General features: G+C 36.2%; 1 protein-coding gene across 9 annotated transcripts in view; it reads right to left on the reverse strand.

The window, feature by feature from the left end:
- DOP1A (DOP1 leucine zipper like protein A) overlaps window positions 1–23,904 on the reverse strand; it is a 61,429-nt gene that overhangs the window by 4,903 nt on the left and 32,622 nt on the right. For 8 of the 9 annotated variants that reach the window (XM_068678077.1, XM_068678078.1, XM_068678079.1 and 5 more), the window contains 20 exons: window positions 23,118–23,392; window positions 22,297–22,449; window positions 18,447–18,547; window positions 17,371–17,630; window positions 14,657–16,664; window positions 14,445–14,556; window positions 13,286–13,468; window positions 11,201–11,326; window positions 9,752–9,886; window positions 9,202–9,257; window positions 8,569–8,673; window positions 7,810–7,876; window positions 6,086–6,230; window positions 5,741–5,820; window positions 5,069–5,178; window positions 4,758–4,907; window positions 4,274–4,335; window positions 3,502–3,654; window positions 2,201–2,337; window positions 830–885 (listed from right to left, as the gene is read on the reverse strand). In XM_068678077.1, the coding sequence (XP_068534178.1) occupies window positions 830–885; window positions 2,201–2,337; window positions 3,502–3,654; window positions 4,274–4,335; window positions 4,758–4,907; window positions 5,069–5,178; window positions 5,741–5,820; window positions 6,086–6,230; window positions 7,810–7,876; window positions 8,569–8,673; window positions 9,202–9,257; window positions 9,752–9,886; window positions 11,201–11,326; window positions 13,286–13,468; window positions 14,445–14,556; window positions 14,657–16,664; window positions 17,371–17,630; window positions 18,447–18,547; window positions 22,297–22,449; window positions 23,118–23,392 (4,474 nt within the window). Of the gene's footprint in view, window positions 1–829; window positions 886–2,200; window positions 2,338–3,501; window positions 3,655–4,273; window positions 4,336–4,757; window positions 4,908–5,068; window positions 5,179–5,740; window positions 5,821–6,085; window positions 6,231–7,809; window positions 7,877–8,568; window positions 8,674–9,201; window positions 9,258–9,751; window positions 9,887–11,200; window positions 11,327–13,285; window positions 13,469–14,444; window positions 14,557–14,656; window positions 16,665–17,370; window positions 17,631–18,446; window positions 18,548–22,296; window positions 22,450–23,117; window positions 23,393–23,904 lie in introns of those variants that run through there. The other variant, XR_011095219.1, reaches the window with a different exon arrangement.

The following is a 23,904-nucleotide window of genomic DNA, read 5'->3' on the forward strand; positions in this document are numbered from 1 at the left end:
CACACAACTGTTATTTACCAAAACAATTTGACATGCATAAATCAAAACAGAACGTTGCAAGTCTATGCTATGGCTGGAGTTTAGTATGTGTGTGTGTGTATAAATAAAACGTTTATATAGATATAAAAATAAAAATATATTAAACTGTATCTGATTCCTGTCAGTCATCCAGATTAAGAGGGAGTTTTAACTCACTCGTTATGTGGATATTACTTTATTTTAGAGAAAATTCTTCAAAAGAATACAAAGCTAGGAAAAAAATGAACAACAAGACTTGGGCAAACGACTCCTCTTGTTCTTTTGAGAAGTCTGAGTCTATTGCTAACACTGACTGAAACTAGACCACACTACACAGAGGGTAGGTGCGATAGAAATAGGCAATACAACAAAATTAAAAGCTCTGCCTAATCTCTGTGTCTTTCTAACACTAAAAGAAACCACTTTTTTAATAGAATTTTAAAAGGCACAATCTTAATCTAAATATATGCATAACACAGAAAAACTATAAAGTCATGTCATGTGTATTTTAATTGCAAATCAGGGTCGTTTTAGCCAGGAAGACACTAAGAACTAACATACTTGTAATACATGATTTACCCTAGATGTTTATGAGCAAGCTAACAGTTGTTGTTTTTTGTTGTTGTTGTTGTTTTGCCCTGAACAATGTGTTCCTGGTACTGCAGTCAGACTGGAACACTCTTCACTTGTCCTTTTCATTTGAGCTTGACAATTGTTTCTAAGACAAACTACTCTGAAGAATGGCTCATCTGTCCATCAATGTGCCAGGAGACCCGTAATAAGCTAAAAAAGAAGGAAGTTCATAAATTACCTGGAAATGTCTTCATCTGCAGTGAGCTCCTGTTCCATCAGTAAAAATACTTGTACCTGAAGATCAAATGCTCTATTTTAATACCATTTTTTACAGACTGCAACCCAGGAAGATGCTGTAGGGAAGTGTGAGTAATAAGCCCTAAAGGAACTATTGTTTGGAGCTTTATTTCCATTCCTGGATGATGCCCACCGAACTACGAGTGGACAATGGCACTCTGAAATCCATCCCTCATGTACAGCTCAAGTAGCACAAGGACCTGGCTCTCTTATGGCCAGGGAAGCTCTCAGAGCCTAATTCCTCCCACTTCTTAGAAAGGGAGCCCAGCAGAGAGCAAGGCCTGAAGGAAATGAGAATAAAGAATCACAAAGAAGCAGTTAAGCTCAGGTGTGAATTCCTGGAGATAACACAGTGCTGCCTGCTGGAAGCAGTTCCTTGACTGCTGTAGCTTGCATAAACACCAGGGGACAGCACAAGGATAGGAGAGCCATGCTGCTCCCAGCTCTTAGCAGATCTCACAGGGTAAATGGGATTTCCAATACTTGCACTATTCACAGGCTTAAAATTCAATGCAGGTACTGCTAAAAAAATGCACTTGTTTTTTTAAAATATTATATACAGCTTCTCTCATCTATTGCTTAAATCTGTGGTTAGTTGTCTACAGTAGGCACCAACAGATACCAAACAAATCACAGCAATTATTCTGATTAGTAATTTGTGTTAGCCAGCCCCTTAGGAAGTACTTTATTAACAGCCTAAATGGACCACAGGATGCACCAAGCACTCCACCATTCCTCTTCCCAAAACCCAGAGGAGCATGTCAAATGGTCAACCTTGGAGGCTCCATAGCTGGCAGCTCTGAAAACAGGTGTTTCTCCTGTCTTTGGCAGAGTAAAATGAGAAACAGAAAAGCTGAGAACAGAGCCTTGTATAAAGCTAGTTACAATATTTCAGCCACAACGTGATCTGAATGAGCACTAATTGCCGACACGGCATGGATTCTGACTCCTTCTTTAAGGAGCTTCTCAGCCTCGTTGGAGGAAGAAGGCTGAATGAGCAGGGAAGCAGCCAGAGGGACTGGCAATGTTGGATTGGGTACGCATACATGGGCAGAATTTGAAGGAGTCAGTAGGGAACAATAAAAGAAAAGGCAAATTTAACTCAGGGGACATTTGAACTTCAGTAATATAAGCTAATGTGTTCTATTTGGCTGGGAAAAATGGAAAAAAATAGACATATGGACTATGAAAATAAGTCAGCTTCCAGTTACATGCATGCTATTGAGAAGAATTTTTTTTAAACATTGTGGAATTGGGTTGTGTCTCAAAGTTGCACTACTTTCCCAAATCACGTATGCTAACTGCAACTCACCAGTTCAGTGATCATGGTAGGCCAAAGCGAAGTAAGGTGCTGCGGGGACATTCTTAAGAGCAATACTCTGAAAAACAGGAACACTTGGGAATGAAGGGTGGGCACCTGTGGCAAACGGAGACTTTCTACCAGCCTTTCTGAAACAAAAAGCCAAGAAGGTTTTCTCAGTTCAGAATAATTCCAACCTGCATTTTCTTCCCTCTTTTACTCTTTAAGTATCTGCCATGTTATTGCTTCAGTGTTTTTTACATTGACAGAATAAAGCTGTAGCAAATAGCCACTGAGAAAGGAACCTTCACAAAGCAAGGAACAAAAGCAAGAAACTTCATAGCAGTTGTGTATTTTCAATCAAGCTCTCCACATTACTGCAATACTGCATCTGAGAGTTTTGCAGTTTTAATCCTAAAAAGAGGAGTTAACAGATTCCAAATAAAACAAAAAGGGCTCAAACAGCTAGAGTGTATATTATTAAAAGGCTGCATCATCACAGTAAATTAATCTTACACAGGGGTAACACACTGACATTTAACTATAAGTACCATTAAGCATTCAACACTGAGGCAAACAAAGCAATTTATCAGTCAAGCCAACACATGCACTTTGCGGTTCAGACCACTGAAAAGCATCTTGTATCCTGAACATAGTAAATGCAGCTACTGATTGACAGGGGAAAGATATTTCAAAGAATAAGTCCTGGAACAAATGAAATGAGGAAGATGATGCATCTGACTTTCTATACGGAGGAAGAGACTAAGGTATTCATCTTGGCAGCAGTAGCAGACAATATACCTAAGAAGCTGCTGTAACTATTTGCATCTTCTTAGAAAATCAAGCAGACCCCATTCCCAATCTCTTCATTTAAAAAAAGTCAGTGGAATAGGTACCTTCAGTGATAAATAGGACATACAATCAAAAAAGCAGAAAAAAAGCACTACAGAAGTCAACAATTCAAAAGCTCTTCAAGGTCAGCCTTCGTATTTATCCCTAGTATTCAAGGTATAAGCAGCTGTCATGTCAAAAAGCACCTTTCAGGTGCCCAAAGACATCAACCAAGGTATAAAATGACAAATCAGTGAAATAATCTAGGTAAGTGAACTGCTAATCAAAGTTCATGTGCTTTGTAACCATTTCAGACTGAAAGAGTTCTAAAAATCTGCTTAAGTTTTGTCTTCAACCACAGAAACAGTACTGCACACAGATATTCTGGGGGACAAATGTACCTGCTGTTACCCTGTGATACAAATATCCCTCAGTCAAAAATCAGATTCCAAAACTCCATGAAGTGCTACGATGTTACTGACCTTGTATATCTGGAAGGTATTTCTGGTATTGGTCTATCTCACTACTAAAAATTGCAAAAGCCAATCTCTTGAGGAGCATAGCGCGCTGTTCCAGCTCTACGTCTCTGTTAGCAAACAGATTGAGCGAACTGCTCTGAGCCACAGCCACTCGTGCTGAAACACAAAACGAAGAGCACAGAGACTAACATCAAATTTCCCTTCCATTCCACTTAAAGTAGCAAATAACTCTTACTTCCATTGCATTAACATAGCTTAAAAGCAGTCATTAAGAAGATACTTTTGCAGTTTGTGCTTTTAACAATAGTGATTTAAAATATACATTGAAAGAAAACTCATAGCTATACACAGCGTAGCTGGGTTTGGAGTCTTTGGGAGGCAGACCAGACACCTTTTTTAAAAAGACAGTTTTCACGTACAGATGCTCATAAGCTTTGAATGTGCAGAATCATTTTTTTCCTTAAGCAGAGTTCAGTGTCACATGTAAAAAAAAAAAAAATTGCTCTGTTTAGGGAACTGTGTCATAAAGGCAAAATTCACTGTGTTCCGGGATGGTCTCAAATTCTCTCACTTCAAGAGATCTTATTTACAGATCACTAGAAACAAATAGTTGAAGAAAAAAGAAAAAAATTGAATAATTTGAACAAACTCAAATCAACACTGAACAAATGTTTTCTTCAAGATGCTTATTCTTCCCTTTTTTTTTTTTTTTTTTTTTTTTTTTTAAAAATGTTTCCATTGGGGAGAAGTCACTACTACATCAATAAATACTTACTCATCAAGTCTCGGAATGTGGTTTTGTCATGTGTCATCAAATTATCCATAATAGCTCTCCAACTAAAAGAGAAAGATTATATACAAATCAGAAAAGCAAGAAATAATTACAGGAAGCTTTTTCTGCTATTTTAACTAATACAGGTCCATTTCTGCTACAATTTGCAATCCAAGCTCTCTGCTATATAGGTACTATTTACCTGGTGCAGTTTGATCTGAAACTATAAAATGTCTACCTCTTTTTCTCAGAGAAAATACTTCAGAAAAATACTGAAATTGAAAAAACAGACTTCTGCACAAGAAATACAGCTTAGGTAGGCAAGTTTCATAATTTAAATGGTAATCTAAAACACACGACATCCCTCTAATTTCTCTCAACAGAGACCTGTTGGGAAGTTTTGGACCACATCATACACTGTCTCGTTCAAAGGTTTATGTAAAATTTGAAACAAACACTGATATAAGCAGATAAAGGAAGGTCTTACTGGTTAACACAAGAAGCATCCATCTGGAAGAAGCTGGAATCCATGAAGAGGTCAAATGCTTCCTTTTTCCATGCTCTCCTTGTATACTGATACCCACTGAGGCTGCTTAATAACTGAACACAGGCTCGATAACTGGAGGCGTTGTGAGCACTAAAAAAAAAGTCAACAGGAAACAATTTAAAATTGTTGCTTTACATAAAGTTTTAATAGATATCTAATCCTTATCATGCCTATTTCAACTGAAGTATCAAACACAACAAATTTTAATTGGTAGTAGAGATCTATACAAATTGAATAAATTGTAAACATACCTGTGATTACGGAGGTAGGGAACAACATAGTGCATAATATTTACGAGCAAAGGAATAACCCTCTCCTTTTCATCACTGTAGAAAACCATATCCAAGAGATGAGCCAAAACCTACAAAAGGTGAGGAAGTTACGTTACCATGAATTCCCAAACTGCTTGTTATTTAATATATATATATATACATATATATATATATATTTTTTTTTTGTATGATGTCCTTCACTGAATCTTCAAGTTTATGATAGAGGTGATCAAATTTCAAGTACTACACAAAAACCAAAGTAAAAATATCCCTTAATTGTTAACGCAAAATGAGGTTAAAAATACAGAAGCATTAACTCTCGGACAAATCATTCTAAAAAGCAATCTAGAAAAGAAAAAAAAAAATCCACAGATTGACTGTGATTATCAGCAGTAAATAACACATAAAACTAAAACACATGAAGTGGGTCACCACAACAGTTCCCTGTACTACACATCTGAAACGGCACACTTTTCTTCTCATCCATCTCACTGAGTATTTATAATTAGCTTAACAACAAAGTTTTATTGTTATATGACAGGAACCAGTATGCACTCATACCACTGTTTCCCAGCAAAGCTCATTCCCCAAGCTTTCCACGATATAAAAGATTAATATAAGAGCATTTATTAGACTTGAGGAGGTATTTACCTCAGAAAGCAGGGTCAATGCATGGACACTATAAACAGAAGGAGTTATGCTTGAAGTTTCCATTGCTGGAGACAACATGTCTAAATGAAGATAATAATAGTAAAAAGTTCAAAGTTAAATTTTCTTAAGCCATTATTCACCTTGCAGGCATACTTTAATAGTGTATGCTTTGAATGTGCACAGACTTTGCCATACATACCAAATAAAGCACTAGTGCCTCAACAATACCAAAGCATTTTGAATGTGTTCGAATACAAATATTAAATTTCTCTTGGTTCATTTTGGTGTGATAATTAATGTTTATTTAAAAGTTTTATTTCCAATAAAAGATGAAAATGAAGTCACCTTCAATATCTGATTCTACATTGTTTCCATCAACCATAATCTTGGGGGAAGGCTTGACCTCTAAGTTTCGTCTTAGCCAAGTAGTCTGCTCCAAGGAAGAACCAGCAATTGCTCCAATGGCGTCCACTATCTTGTGTGTTACATCCTGATAGTAAAAAAAAAAAAAAAAAAAAAAAAAAAGCTTTTAAGAACTTTGTCTAGAAGGGCTACATTTGTTGTCCTGACACACGTTTTTGTTGAAAATCTCTAAGTAATCTCTAAGTGATGTACAGAACTGCTTTAATTCACTTCTGTTAAATATTACCAATGATCTCATTTTCTCTGGAGTTCTTCATCATCTTCAACATATTACAAACAGTACTAAATAGAAGATACTACAGGTCTTTTTCAGAGTACAGAACTGATATATAAGATAGTTCTAGTATATTCAATAAAAGGTTTGAAGTTAACAGAACAAAGATCTGCAAGTGTTTATCACATCCTGAAGGACTGAAGCGTTTTTATAAAATCCTTCCTACCACATATGCTGACCACAATTCTGAACACACATCTGGTTGTGGTAGCAACCTTCTCACAAATACATGTCAAAATAGATAAGAATCGAAAAAGTTATCTAAGCTTTACTCCACAGACACAATTAGTATCTGGAAAATGCTAAGGAAATTATATTCTATGAACAATTGCTTAACTTGGGACTGGCTCTGCATGCTTTCCAACAAGATATTATTACATCATCTTGGAAATGAACCACGTACACATCTAACTGCACACATCTGCTCGTTAAACAGGAATAATGTTCATTAGTAATCAAGTATTTGGGAACAAGCCAATCTGAATATGAGCTTGTAATACAGTGCTGCTACATACATATCAAAATAAATTCTAAGATTTTAACACCAACTGGACCCCTATTATGATTAGCAAGAAAACTACTCTGGGTGGTCCCACATTAGAATTTTTCAAACCATTGTTCTCAGGAGAAAAGAATTCAGAAAACACGGTAACATTAAGAAGAGTTTAGGAATGAAAAATACTGACAGAAAATTAGAACAGGCAAGGCCCTGCTTACAGAAAGCACTCCAGACTAAAAACATAAAATAAGAAAAATACACGCATTGAGGAAAATAAGTATCAAATGAAGCAGTCAAGACTCCATTATTTCACAAAACAGCCTATATTGAATTTTCTGGTTATTACCAACCTGTTTGACATTTGTCTCTTCCTTAGTCTGCCTTCCAGTCCCACTACCCTCTTACTTGTGAACACCTTTCTAACATCTCCCTCTCTCTCTCCTCCCCTACCTCGTGACCTCCCTCTAAGCCTCCCTCCTGCTTTGCTGGAAAACTGGCAGCACTTGGCTGTTGTCCAGCTGCTGTCTCTCCCTCAAGGAGGGCACTAATAATCCTTCTTCTGTACACAGTCAATTAAAGTAATATCTTTAGGACACCTTCCATCAGAATTGGCTCAAAATTGAGCATCAGTCCTTGGGCTGAATGGAGAAGGACAGCACATAGGTCCAATTTCCTTCAGAAACTACACTAAATTAAACAATCAACATACCAGCAATAAACATTTAAAATTTGTTTGATGCTTATTAATTGCTTAAAAACACTTTTACAAGGAACATAATTTGGGTACTGTCTTGTCATTCATATGATTCTCCCAAACAAATCATTTATTGTTCAATATTTTTAAAGCAACAAAACCTACAAAAAAAATCTTACCTGAAGATCCCTTTGGTCCTTTTTATTCTCCAGGCTTGGATTTTTCATAATAAACTCATTCAGAACACTGAAAAAAAAATGAAGCAAATATGGACTTTGTAAGTTAACCAGTAATTTTGAAAGCCATGACAAATCTGAAGAAATTTATGCGCCCGGTATTTGTTTACTAAACCTTAATGTCACTACTACTTATCAATATTCTAGAAAACACCTTTGCAAGTTTAAGTTAGTTTTGATTATACCATGAAGATTATCACATATTTTACTGCAATGTATTCAAGTATCTTTAGAAACAATTTTCTAGTGAAGTTAAATTCCAGAAATTCAAGAAAATGGTGCTTGATGCTTTATACAGAAAACCATATCCAACATGTTATTTCTAATATTCCACAAACAGCTTCTGTGCTAGAAATGAATCTTTTCTAGTGGGCTGCAAATCTATGTATACCAAAATTAGGCATTATTAGTTACTGAATAAGTAAAATCAGAAATTTAAATCTAATGTTTAAAGAGCCTGAATGGTTCCAATAACCAGTAAGGTAATAAAGATCTTGTCTTATGTAATATTCTAATAAAAAATTTCATCTCTCTCTATAACCATTCCTCAGAGAAGACACTAATAGAAACAGAACACAGGTAACAGGGATTCATCTCCAGATCTTTTTCACTTATCTTTGAGTCAACACACTAACACTTCAGTATGATTTCACACACTTATGTTAAGCTTCTTTAGAAATTGCAGATATCAAGAACCCTTACCCAAGTATGAGGAATTGTCCTGGAGCTGGAAGACCAACCTGGATGGAATCCTTTAAGAGAAGCAGCAGTGCTGCCCAGCTATCTACTAAGCTGGTCACTGGAATCCTAAAATAGAGACAGCAATGACAGCAATGAAAATAGCATAATCTCCCTCAGCATTCTTCACTTTTTTACCTCACAGTTTATCTGTCAGATATTGTTAATCAACACTGCTACAGATTATTTTTTTTCTGTTTAATATTAGATGGTTACATCAAGCCATTAAGAAAAGAAAGAAGGCAGAAGAACAGTATACTCAAAAGATATGCTTTTCAGTCAAAGGCTGGAGTGGTAGCAGTGAGTTACAGTACAAGTAAGATCAGCTTTCTTTACACAGTAGGGAGACTTCCTGAAAAATTTTCAGACAGGGAAGAAGGGTGATGCAGAATTAGGGAATTCCATTTCCCTTTTTACTTTATAAAAATAATCTCTTTCTTCTTTATAACACATACAGTTCAAAAACAATCTTTCTTCATGATTTATAGTACACAAGCCATTTCTCTTCCTAAGGGTTATAAAATATAAAAAAAAAAAAAATCCAATTTGTTCATCTGCTTCTTGGTGACAGGAATAAAGCTTAACTTCTTGACTTACCTTTGAGTATAAGCATAGAAAAACTGCAACATGCAGACTTCCAGTGAAAGATGTTTCTGGGGAAAAAATGAAAACTGTTATAGGGAAGAAAGAAAGTCTTTCCCCTCTTGCTAGAGCAAAAATGAAAACACTATTTTACTGCATTGTCTGAATATGTAACTTAATTCATTAACAAGGTATTATGAACACCCAATAAGGCATCTCTTTATGAAGTTATTCTTCTTTTGTTTCTTCCTCTTTTCCTCATTTCCCTTTCCCACCCAAAAGAAAATTCAATCTTATACTAGGGTTTCTCTCATATAAGGAAGCCATTCCCACAAAACACTTTTTGTTCAGCAGTAAACAAGATCCTGGAGTCGTTCCAAAACCAGTAATGACTTACATGACTTCCCTCCAAAAGCTCACCTATCTACTAGGTATTCAAAATTTTCACACTAAGTACAGTACACAATTATTTCATGCACAAAGCCAACCAAGTATCTACATCAGTGTTCTAAGCTTTAGTAAGAAGACGCTCAATAAATCAGTAGCGCTTCTACAGTTTTCATACCTTGTCCTTTGCTATGGCTGGAGGCTGCTTCAAAACTTCCTTCACTGTTTGTATAACAGTCTCCGTTCTCATAACACTGATTGAGCGAACTAGTTCAACCAGCAGAAGCTGTTCTTCACCTGCTGCAGGAATAACCTAGAAGAATAAACATGTCACATTACCATCACAGACAATTCCTATCCCAAAATTAAGGCCTCATAGGCTTTTTTCTTAGGTAAATGGAAAGAGACCTACTACTATGGAGGATCAAGAGGATCCAGACCTGAAATGCCTCCTTAGAGCCATGTGTCTTTACAGACTATAAAAGGTATCTTAGAAAGTTGCCTATCTTGATAGTGATGCTTTTGAGAAAGCTCTTAATGAGCAGATTTCTATCAAGTGAGGAAGAGTATCCTGACAAATTTTTGAGTCAGAATAAAAATAACTCTTAAAGCTTCCTTTAAGAATAGATATTGCATTCAACTACTTTTGTGGTAGTCTTCAGGTTAGCTCAAGATATTTCAATAAAATAGTCAAAGAACCTTAAGCAATCAAGCAGGTAAGCATACAAAAATCTGAAAATCTGAAACTCAAGGTTGGAAGCATCAGTTTAGCTTTGTCATCTACAATTTGAACTTTGACCACATGGCTTCCAACTTGGAAACACACTCCTTCACAAAACACTACACATTTTTCTGTGAAATGTTTACCTTATCTTCAAATACAACATGCTATATGTGAGATGTTACACAAGAGTTTATGTAAGTTGTTTCTATCCAGGGCATGATGCAAGTTGAAAGCTCCTACAAAGTCATCACCGAACTTACAGTATAATCTTAAAGAGATGCATTATAGAGGTTGGGGAGGGTGCTGAGGCAAAGAATACACAATCTGCTGCAATGTGTGAGATAATTACATAAATAAGGCCTAAAGTATAATTCATATGCAAAGAGGTCAAATTTATAATTGTGGCTTCAAAAGCAAAAAGGCAGCAAATACTCTATTTCTGCAAAAGCTAGATGAGTAAAAAGCATAGTAATTAAACTAACATCTGAATATGAACACTGCGAACTAAATTATTCAACAAAATCATGCTTTTAACCAGCTGTGGCAAATAATATATATGAACAAAAATCTTGACTATTTATGAAGATACTTAGCATGCATTCATGTCCCTAAGCTTCTGCACAAATCATCATTATTCTATTACTCTGCTACAGAGCAACTTTGGTGGCACACACTGTCCTAGATTCTAGAAAGGTACAGGGAAGTAATACCAGGTTTTAAAGAAAATCAGTTTTAAATTGGTAACACCCCAGCAGTACAGTTGCTAATTAAAAATACAACATAAATATTTTCCATTTCATAATATGCATTATTCACTGGAATGCCAAAATCTTATCCTTAATGCTTCCATATCACTTAAAGCTATTACTGCAATTTAAAGTGACCATGGCAGTATAAGCATACCTTTGTTCTAGATGTATTTTTATTTTGTCTTCTTTCATTCCATACAAATGCAATAGCAGCCATAAAGTGAACACCATGATTCATTGAAATTGGACCCAACAGTTCAAGAATCTGCTGCCTCAAATTCTGAAATATGGAGGAACACATACACTTTTAGTTAAGTATCCCAGCATTACATTCAGAACAGATAAGAAAATATACTTTACGAATTTGCAAGTGATAATGAAGTAGAAAGCAACAGATAGAAAGGTACAGAACACAAGGTGATCTGACAAACTGGGTAAATGTTATAACATTTGCAATGCAATAACAGCTTGAGCTTTGCATGTAAAGGTAGGGAATAAACAACTAGCTATGCAGGATGAGAAACTATTTAAGCTAGCAGTGCTGCATAAAAAAGAAAAAATAAAATTTTTGGATTATTGTGGATCACAAACTCACTGTGTTGACTTTGCTAGGAAGTGGAAAAAGGCATTCATAAATAGCAGCACTTCATGACAGACATAAAATATTTTTCTTGAAAGAAGATATCATGTACCATGTCCAGTTTTGGACACCTTACTTCAAGATATGTACACAAGCTGAGAAAACTATAAAAACTATAAAAAATAAGAAAGATTAGTGATACCGAAAATGACCTATGAGAAGAAGCAAAACTGGGTATGTATAGGCAGGAGGAAAGAGGGTAAGTGTAGATATAACAATTATCAAGTGCTTATTATTATGAAGAAAGAAAGATGTGTACGATACAAATAGGGATTGGAAATGAGAGAAATATAGGGATAGGAAGTGAGAGAAAAAATAAGTAGTAGGGAAAAAAAACACAGAAGAAAGAACAAGCTACTCTGTAAGACTAAAATATTCATTGTTGAAACTCTTAACATCATGTTTTTTTAAACACACCAGATTTCTTTAGGCGTTTATTTCATAAGCCACCTTCTCATCCTGTTCTTCATCCTGTTTCCTATGACAGGAAGATTTCAGAGAAAAGTGCACTTTTATCTGTTTCCTGAAAGCCATTTCTATGTTAGTCTGATATATTTGAGTAGGAATTGTCTAATCTTTCAGAAGACTGTTACATAGAATACTAGATCTTGACTATGCACTTCATACAGTTGCCAAGTGTGGTTGCTGTCATTAGAAAGGACTTTAGAAGGGACACTTTCATGGACAGCACATATTGAATGCTCTTTTGAATATTATGGATTTCGGCAAACTAAAGAAAACCTAGGATTTACAGAAAAGTTAATATTGAACCAGAGTGAAAAAGCTTATCTTATTTTCACAGAAGAAGCATAACATCATATGCCATCCACATGATGGCATACAGACCCCTTTCCCTTCCTTGATTAGGAAGCCCTACTGGCAGCACAAATATGATGACAGATAACGTCTGTGGAAAGACATGGAGTCTTAAAAAAAGGAGTGATCACTCCTTCAGCCTGAATGCCAAATGTTGAAAATGACGTAAAATAGCATCATCTGAAAAAGTACCTGGTAATATTCAAAATAACTGTTAGGAAATAATATTTTAAAATATCTCAGATTTAACTGACAATTTCCTATTTTAAAATGTGGAATATTAGAAGTTTGAAATGCTTCCAATAAGAGGGCTAGGCAGCATTCTCAATATTTGACTCCCTCTTGTATTCTCATCTTTGTGATTGCAGGGCTATTTCCCCATGTATAAGGATATCACAGTATGGACACTGAATGAGTAACGGAACTAGTTCAAAAGTGTCTGAATACAAGGCGTTTTAAGAGGACGGCTCTCTTTTGTTATGATTCTACATGAGCATTTTACATGTTTTGAGGCATAAAAGGGTGGCTTAAATGGTTCAAGTATTTTTCAGGATGGGTTTAATTTTCTTTGTAGAAAGCAAATGGGAGACTTGCTGTTAGCTGATACATTTAAGTTTAAAAGCAGAGTCAATACCCATTTTCTTGGGTCTTGTTTCTCAGGTGGGTGGGTAGATTAGGACAAATGTATTAAAAGTCAATTTACATTTAAGGGAATGTAATTGGATTTAGTTTGATGAAGGTATTTATGTACTATGTAAACAATATTATCCCTGACATTCTGACCTTTGTTGACCCAAGATTAATAGTGGTAATGGATGCAGCAGCGGCAGCAGTAGTTTTCTCTGAAGAGTCTGCAAGGTGAAGGATGCTCCACAGCAAAGTCACAGAAGACATGATCATATGCAGGATAGACAGGATCCCATTGCGTGCTTCAATTAAGTGCTTCTGATCTACATTAACCAAAAGCTAGAACATTTCAAGGGAAGAGGGGAAGAACAGCATTAAATATCTACACAAATAACATTAGTAAAATAGTGTAAATTGAAACAATGTACATGGAAGCTTTAAACCAGGACTCTTTTCCAAAACAGCTTTTCGGTAATTTTTACAGTACTTAGAGGCTTTGAGTTTATCAAATAATAATTGATTAAAGAATCTTTTGACTCTCAGTCATTCAGAATGGAACGTGTTCTGAACATGTGGTACCTCATGGCTACGGCAATCAATTTTGTATCATCTGCCTACACCTTTGCAAAATATAATTATTTCAGAATCTGAGGTTTAACAAATACATTAAGCAAAATTATTTACTTGCACAGACAATAAACACTTCTCGGTTATTTTCAAATGAATGGAAGGCAAAGGGGAATAAGAACAAAAATGACAAAACCAAGATAGACAGCAGAACAAAAGTTTTCATGTAAAATCTGGGCCAAATTCTTAAAAGATACTATGCTCTTAATATCAGATCTGAAAATATTGCTTGACTGAAGACAAATTGTGAATATACCGAAAAAGCAGAAAGAAAATATTTTGACATATTGCACAATGAACATAATCCAGCCAGAAAGTGCCAGATATGCATCAGTCTGCAAAGTTCCACAATGAAGTCGCAATGAAGTTCTAAAAAGTTGCATTTTAGAGGTCTGAAAGTTAAGGAATTCCTACTTTGTTGTTTCAAGGGAATAATGATAACAACAGAAAAGTCTAAGAATACTCTCTTAGAAGTATAATTAGTAGAAAATTAAATGGAACAATAATTGAGATGTATACACTATACATGAAAAACACATTTACAACCAAGATTACTACATGGCTATTATTTTCCTCACTCAGACCTTCAGTTTTGTGCAAGTACCTAATACAAGCACGTTTATCCAATTACAGTCCTTAATTTGACATATACTGCACAGGAACTTCTCAGATGCCCAAGTAAATTTACCTGATGATATTGTGTAGATGGATCTAGCAGGCAGTAATGAATTATTGTTGTAATCCCTTCTAATAGAGTAAGAACCATATCTGGGGGAGTGACTGACGCCATCCAGAGAGGCCTAAAATAAAATATATTTTTAAATGAACTCATCCAGCAGCAAAGTAATTCAACACAATTAAATTTGCTTAAAAAGATTATACACCTCTAGATATACTTACCTATTATCAGATAATCCTGTTTCATATTTATATTGCTGAATTAAATTATCCAAGTTCCTGCAGAGCTGAAGAGTCACAGAAACAACCACCCTCTGAAGAACCTTTCCCATGTAAGGCAAAGTGGAAGTGATAAGGCCAATCCACTGAGGATGCATTTTACAGGCACAGTGTTGATGTAAAGCTCTTATCACTGCGCAGAGAAACATGCCTTGGCAGGTTATTGGCTGGGAGTGTAAATACTGAAGAGAAGTCATCGGCTGCTGGGGACCAATGTGCTCCAAGTCTGTTATGACAAAGTCGAAGCCTGTTTCATTTTCCTCAGGCACAGTCATTACTCTGTGTTCCAACACAATCAGCCGCTGAAGCACTTTTAAAAGCTGTGACTGTAGAGTACTGCCATTGTCAAATTCATCTTCAGAAAAATTTATAAGGCTGTCTTCAGAGAAACCTTCTTCTACAGCCACTATGTTTTTTCCAGCCATCTTTTCACTGTGCCATTTCTGTGCGCTAAAGATAGAAGACAGCAGACAATGCAGGATCACTTTCTGAACCTTGCACTTGGATAACATGTCCGAAATAAAACTAGGAAAGCCTTTTGCAGAGCTTTCTATAACTTTGGCCAATTCAGCAAAGAGAAGTGTCAGTATTTCTATACTCATCATTTGCATATTACGGTTTCCTATCAGATCTTGTGAGGTTACTTTAACGTGAGTTGGATAGTGGCTCCGCATGTAATATAAACACAAGGAGATAAGAATTTCTATGTACATAGAACTCCGAAAGTTATGGTTAGAATCAACTGGGATGTGACTATAGAAATCCTTGCCCATAACAGATATCCGATGCCTGGCTAGGAGATTCTGGAGCAGTGAGAGCTGAGGAGTGTATGCATTGTTGACACTGGTAGTGGAGATAGCACTTACGAAAGCTGAGGGATTTGTCTTCAGAATTGCTTTAATTGCAGAAAAAGCATACAATGTCCTTGAGGAGTCATACAGCTGGAGATAAAGCAGTACATGTTGATACAAGGGATGGATATTGAAGTTGGGAGATTTCCGCATTCCTGGGGACCCCACATCACTCTCTATTTCTGAAATTTCTCCTTCTCCACAGCTATACCAGTTTTCCAAATCAAGGCCATCACTAAAGAAGACATTTGTTTGTTTAAGCTTTTCTGTTTGCGCTTTCTTCTTCTCTTCATCTTTCTTTTTGGCTATTTTCACCTTAGGTTTTGCACCTGGTTGCTTACCAGCCTCTTTAACAATTGTTTCTTTTTCTGACGTTTTTTCCGGCAGTTTTCCTTTGAAGTTGAACTGAATGCTGCTGTGGCTCCGCTTTCTGGACTTGGACTCTGTGGAAGCAAGAGTGAGATCTGACAGGGACTGCTGGCTTGCTGCAATACAGGGTGAGGAGTTATTTCTTGAAATTTCGTCTCTTAAGCTCTCAAGTCCAGTCTCAGTTGAGGCTGACAATAACTGGGAACTGTCATTACTAAGCAAACTACTTTGGCTACTTTGAATATTTTGATCTTCACTTTTAGTCATCTCCTCGGGGTTATCCAAAGGACTGAAATTACATGAAGTATCCTCTGAGTGCAGACTGTGTTTAACTGGGTCATTCTCTTCTCCAAGACTGCTTACAACTCTGCAGATAAGGTCAGTAATGACTTGTTGCACAATTTCATCAGGCGAGTCTTCTCTCAGAGTCTGAGAGCTATCTTGAGCACTCAGGCTTTCTGTTTCCACCTCGTAGCTGATGTTGTCTCCAGTAGATGACTGAGAACAGCCAGAATCAGAACTCTGCAGTATTTCAACCTGATTGTCAGGAAGGTCAAAATCAGACACAACCATTGGAATGGTCTCGCTGCTGGTACTTAACAAGGAAAGCCGGTCACTCAGAGGGTTGACAGTCAGGCTGAAGTTCTCCATTTCGTCCATAACAAGCTGCTTTTCATTGCCTTCTTTAGGTATAATAAGTTGTCCTTGGCTTACAGGCACGTGAGAAAATGCTTAAAGAAAAACATGAAAAAATTATTTACATGGTATCTTGTTTTTCAGAACAGAATTTAGAATTTATATTTAGAATTTAAACTATTATCAAGACTTTAAATTAAATAACAGTAAGGTAAATAGTTCCTTTTCACTTTAATGCAAAAAAAACACCAGTAAATAACAAGTCACACATTCACATAAGCAAGCCAAAAATACTTTAGTAGTAGACCTTAACAAAACATAATTTCCTTGTGAAGCCTTATGCAGTCTTATCTACTTGTGTTTTGACAAAAAAAGAATTATTAATATGTTACTAACAATATAGAATACATGCAAACATCTTCAAACTTAATCAGTATGTTTTCAGTCAGCCCCACATCGGTGTTCCCAATTCACAAAAAAAAAAAAAAAATCTAATTTCTTGGTTAAACTTCAGGTCATAAGCTTAAGTTCTACTGAAGTCTGTAAGACATAATAATATGCTCTGCATTGAAATACTTGTATACTGTCTTAATCTGAGGGCAGTTAAACTTCAAAGATACTTCAAGGCTGTGACACCTAGCCTTAAAAAAAAAGTGCACTAAAGCACATAGAAGCAGTGGCCATTCTAGCACTTTATTTTGCTAGTTATGCTAAACAAAAGTCTGTATTTTTAATATTGCATATAAATAGCAAGTTAATAAACTCATTAATGAACTTCCTAGAGTATTCTTGTGTACACACCATCAGCACAGCTGAATTTCTGCATAAAGTGCTTTTCATTTTCTTCTTCGGGGTGATAGGGAGACTTAGTCCAGTAACATTCAGCCTGTACTCGTTGAACAGAAACTCGCTGAGTTTTTGGATGAAGAAGCAGTAGGAGCAAAGGTTCAAGAACCCTTGCGATATCATGTCTTTGAAGTACTTGATTTAACCAGGCTTGTCCCACTGACCATGTAGAACCATCCAAGCTGTTAAGGCTGTCCAGCATGATGAACAAAGATCTAAAACAGAAAGAACGAACCTCACATATTCTACAGGACTCAGTTTAATTCCATTTGAGTCTGATATATGACAAATTTCTACATATCAGAATATACTCCAGCATGCAATGTGAAGTTCTATATTTTAGTACAGCCTGATGAAGAAATTGCCAGGAAAAACTAGCAATAAAGTCAGTAACACAGCTGCTGTAGTAATAGTAGTACAGAGTGTTACAGTATTTGTACAGCTACCAGCATAGCAAAGTTTGATTGCCTATAAGTGCTAAGGCAGCAAAAAATGATAAACCTTAAAATGCCAATTCACATAGCTGCACGGACAAGAAGATAACTTATTCAAAGATCTTTTCTTCAAGAACTGGAAGGATAAATGTATTTGATAACTCAAAGCCTTTCAACCAACAAATTCTTTCCAGACTTCTTTTCCAGACTTGGGGAAAAACAGTACGTGTATATGACTGAATTTTACTGTTTTATAACCTCCAGTATTCATAAGCTCCTTAACTTTAAACACAAAATTTATTACCACTTCTGCAATGAGTGACAGTGTCAAGCCAAAAAAATAGCCTCTTTACTCTGCTTCCTACAGCTAAGTATGTACTGGAAAAATTAAACATGCATTTTCCCACAGTGTTTGTGCTAGCTTAGGAAGATGAGACTAGCTCAGAGTCCAGATCATTCAGCTTTTTCTAAGAAGGGGGTCTGATACCAGAACGTAAAATGTATTTCTCTAAGTTCTGAACACTATATGCTGCCACTATGACACAGTTAAATAATTTTGCCTCAATCTTTCACTGGATCATGCTTGCCATCACCAACCTGTCAAAGGTACGGCCAAAGGAAGAAGACTTGTTAATATGAAGGTCCCGGGTGAGATGCCATAGCACTGCAAACTTTGCATGAGCTTCCATTCTGACTTTCTGTGAACAAAATTATAAGTTGGTTCTGTTAAGATACATCAGCCTCTGATAAGAACTGAAAAACAGAGCTGTACAGGAGCCTACAAGATGTCAATAAATTATTAAAAATACTTTTAACTGCATGTTTATATCCTATTTTCAAATAGTAAGAACAATAGACAACAACAGATCTTTGTCAACAATTAGCAACATTAAAGATTCTTCCCTCTCTCTCCCTCTAGATCTTGGCTGCTTTAGTTTCCATGTACTTAAAACCTTTTCAAGCCACACTTAATGTTGTAACTTGAGCAATCTTACTCTCCTGAGCTGCACGACTCTGTTTTCATGAAGTTTATCTACACCAAGGCACTAGAAGAGATCATAAGGAGAGAGAAGGAAGAAACATGCATGGCTTTTTGAACAGTCAAGGATACAGACGCAGAGAAAAGTGGCAGACAGAGAAAAAAGTATTTATAGATAGTTAACCAGCTGGTAGTGTCTGGAATCATGGGATTAAATACAGTAACCAAGGAAACAAGGGAAAGAAAATAGGTTGACTAGAAAGAGAGATGTAAGAATTCTCCAGCTAGATAGAGAACAGCTTATCAATAAAATGCCAGTTTTTGCTTTGGAACTCATAGCTTTGTTGTGACAAAAAGGACATGGTTACTGCAGCAGTTGACTTCTTATGACTGCTAATAACATGGAGAATGTTTAATGGTGAAATTGGTATTTAACAATTTTTATGCCTTCATCTCTTTACTGTGGGGCTGATCAAAGGAAAGAGTTATTGAGCAAAACTGTAAACAGTAAATGCTGCACTATAATACACAGGTACATCTGTTAGAGACAGCTTTATCCAAGAGACAAGGATGCTACTAAGCACCAGGAGGATTGAACAAAGAATGAAAATCAAAATGGTTACACTGAGTAAAGCATCAAACAAAATTACTTTAAAATACAGTCAAGGTTTAAACTAAGCTACTGAACGATAAAGAGAGACAAGATGATGAAGAAGATTTTCACTTGTTTGTTTTTAAAATATGTGTTTATAAAGAATAGGTAAGTATATTTACCTCTAATCAAAATGAGACCAAACCAAACAATTAATGCTACTGTGATAATCTGGCATAATTCCAGATTTAACTACAACATGCAGCCTAAGAGGCTTTGCAACAGCTAACACAACTGATATCTGCCACAGTAACGCAAGTTTTAAGTAAAAGCTAAAAAAAAATCTGAAAGTTACAGAAGGGATACAAGATACATCACATCAGAGGTATACTTAAAGAAAGGAAGAAAGAAAAGAAACAAAGGAATTTTGGAAAGAAAAGAAAAGCATGACCTGTATTTAGAAAAAAAAAACTTCTTAAAAAAAAACAAAAAAACTGCTGCAAACTCTGTACAGTTGCCTAAAAACAATTCCCTCATGTCTGCTGAATAGAGAGTAGAAATTCCAGTTCTTAACCACATGCAGATGATTCCATGTAAGTCCTTGCAATCCATACTGGTAAGATGCAAGAAGTTACTGTCTTCACAGTAAGTTTGACAGAAATGAGTGAATGCCACATCAGCAGTCACAGCAGTCCACAGACCAGCACAATATAAATCATTAGCAGCTTTATAAACATGCCAACCTGTGAACTGAAGTGATTGACAAACTGGCTCATAATTGCTTTTGTTGATCTGGTTACTCTCTGGTAGAAAGGCAAAAAGGCAACTACTTCTAAATGACATGGCCATGAATTGTCAGAGCATGTAAGGAAGTAATTTCCTACCATTCATTCTGCTGGGGCTGTGAACACAGTTCATATGTTTAAAATTTAGAGTGGTACAAAGACCTCAACTCAAATGTTGACAGCCACCATCTAAAACTAGTTTCTAGGGGAAAAAAAGTACCCACCATGACAAACAGGATATCTATTAATCATAGTAAAAGCTAACCATGTGCTTTATATAGTGGGCAGCAGAACATAACTTTTGAGAAGGGACAAGATCTCCTGCATAAAGTCTGTGTGTCTCTTAACACTGAGAAGCCCTATTTTCTATCATGGGACCACAGACATAGACATATCATAGACATTAAAGAAATAGTCAGTGATATAAGCACCTTCCATCTTCAAAAGCTTTTGAAAATAGTACTTGATTTGCACTAGCTAAACTGACAGCAAAACAGAAGTTGTCAATACAACAGCCAAGCTAGTTTCTAAAAAACAGCCAGCAGTGAGCCAATAGACTTCGGAAGAGCAATGAGGAACAGGAGAAATCTACCTAGTTGGGTCATGAGCAAACACAATAACCTGTGGCCCAGAACAGGAGACAGCATAAGTTACAAAGTAATAACCAGAAACCAAACATTTATTACAGAGGCAGAGAAGCAGCTCTCTGATCACTCAAGAGGTTCTACTCAAAGTATAAGGCCATGGCTGTTGACAGGAGACAGAGATGGAAAGTAGCCTTAGCAGCATACTGAAAAGAAATGCACAGGCAACTCACAACCCAGCTGCCACGTCAGTTAGTGTAGATTAGGCAAGCACCATATTTTCCAGACATTGATGCAAAGAAAAGTAGCAATTACTGCTACAGCAGTTTATTAGTAGCCCTCTGGAACTGAAAAACAAGTGAACACTCAGAATTCAAATCTTTTAACGACAAATTACTCCAGAAGAGAGAGGCCACATGAGATCAAAGAATAAAATAGTGTAGAAGACTCTCCATTGAAATTATCTATTTATTGCAATTCCTCTACTTCCCAATAGAGGAAAAGAATCCCACAGGAACACTTTAGCTGGAAATAATTAACCAAGAGAAGCGTCAGAAGATGGAGCTCAGAAATATATAGCACAGCTCTTCGAATCTGCGCTTACAAGCTACTCTTTTTTCTGTTATTCACATTTATTCTTAGAAAAGAACCAGAATCAGATAACGTATGAATAGTCAGAAGGACAAAAGAAAACAAATTCACTGCTGCCTAAAAGAGAAAGGATATCAAGGCAGAAGCAGCAAAGTAACAATATCAAATGCAGCAGACTCACAAGGATGTTTCTCACAGAAAGGGAAAGGAACTGAAAGCAAATCTCATACTGTATAAGGAAGGTGGTGACAAGAAGAAAGGCAGTTAAGGAGGGCACCTCTCACCAAAGAGAGAGAACCACACATCACTGTCTTGAGAAAAAAAAATCCAACCTTACTATCAAGAAAAGTGGCGTAAGCAGAGCAACAATAAAAACTTCTCCAAGTTTTATGCAGGAAGGGAAGCAGAAAGGCACAGAGGGCATTAGAACAAGGCACAAGAATCAGATGAAATAGAGGGCACACCAGAGGGCTGAACTACAGTTGGTAAGGGCACAGTAAAATAAAGGGCTTAGATATAAAGAAGCTGTGCAGGGAAAGAAGAGTGGTCAGGAGAACTGGCATGGAATACAGAAAATCTAGATTCAGTTACTGCCACTGCAAACATTTTTTATAGGTTTGTGAAACAGCAGGATATCATGAAAACAGAGATCAAATACAGAGATAACATTAAGATTTCTTGTGAGAGGGAATACAGGAAAGGGTGTCAGTGTCAGGGTGGATAAATCTGATGTTCTGCATGCAAGTAAAAGATTACAGTTTTCACATTTGAAAGAATATTACCAATACAATGCAACACTTTAAAAATACTGAAGTTACTTACAACACCCACTGAGGCACTGAATCCTTTTTCCAAATATATTTCTCTATGAATAACCATATACTTTAGTCATCTTTCAACGACACGAACAACTTACTTTGTCTCTATGAGTCAGCTGCTGACTAATAACATCTTCACAAATGCTAGAAGAGGGAACGAGGTTGTGCAGCTGGTAGAAGAGCTCCACACTCTTCTGGTGATGCTGGGGAGTTCCGTCACCCAACTGGTCCCAAAGAGTTAAAGCTATATGCTTTGGATGTGAAAACAGAAGTTGCAAGAGAGACAAGTGAATGAGTATCATGCCTTGTTTTGTTCTAAACTATGTTGAACTCTTTGCGATTATGGGAAACATTACATCTGATGACAGCATATGACAGCCATATAGGCAATCTATAAACCTGTTCTTTTTTGTTTGTATGAAGTTACGCATCTGTTTGAAACGCTGCAATGACTAACTACACAAAAAAAATCCTGCTAAGAGATGGAACTCAGGTATCTCCAGAAATAAACTTCCATTAGCTATAGCTAACTACGTAATATATTATATATATGTTATCTTTTATAAATTATTTCTTACGTAGCTTCAAGTGCAGAGCGTGGCTTATCAGAATCCTACGTTATGTATACCTTCATTTCACGCCCCTAATAGTTTATGATGCTATATGATCAGTTTTCATTTAAATTTTCAAATACAGTTTCAAACAAGTGTTTTCACCCAAGCAGTCAGCAAAACAATCAGAGTGGGAAAATCCACTGTGTATTTCCATTTAGAGTCCAACATGGATTACAAATATTACCAAAACACTCCACAAGGAAGTCTTGTTTACCAGACCAAGAACAGTAAAGTAGCCAAGACTGTCAATCACCAGCCAAGAAAAAAAAATCTACAAAAAACATTAGTGAGATGCTGCATTGTACCTTGAAGAAATCCGTCTTTTCAGCCATGTATCTCAGATTGCCTTGAGTAAGAGGAGGTCTGATAACCACGGCCACTCTTCCCTGGTTAGGACTAAGAGGCTGTGCAGCGTCCACACTGTTGAGATTTTCTCCAGTGACAAGAGCAACAGATTGAGTCAATCCAACCAAGTCCATCACAAGGGAAATAGTAACGCCTTGGACACTGAAATCACTTGCTTGCTTGCAAGCATTCATTAAAGTCTGAAGCCACAGAGGAGGCTGTACTTGTTCACAGTCTGAAATAGAAATCAGAGATGGTATTTGCATTTAACAAAAATTCTAAATGCTATGAATTTTTCATCTTACATTCAGAGCCATATGTACATTTGTCCTTTACCTTTCATATTTCAAACTGCTCACTGTACATGTTTAGGGAAGTACACACAGGACAGAAATACTTCAACATATTTTTGACTTAAAAATTAGCTAATCAAGAATGCAAGACTGTATCATTTCCACCAAAACTTTAGTAACTAAAAATAAATAGGAAAAATCGAACAAGGAAGAGAAAAATACATTGAATGGAATTGCATCCACACAATTTCATGCTTTAGACAAGACCGGACTTTTAGTACATTGCATACCCCTTCACTCACTTTGCTCCTTCAGGAAATTTATAACCAGCAATCATATAATAATAATATAAATATTATAAATTATATATGTAAATATTATATACTTAACACAAAAGGTGTTATATATAGTTAATATGCATTATATACAATACAATTTATTATTATTATATATA

This window comes from Anas acuta, chromosome 3 (assembly GCF_963932015.1).
Source record: "Anas acuta chromosome 3, bAnaAcu1.1, whole genome shotgun sequence".
In the NCBI taxonomy this organism is placed as follows: domain Eukaryota; kingdom Metazoa; phylum Chordata; class Aves; order Anseriformes; family Anatidae; genus Anas; species Anas acuta.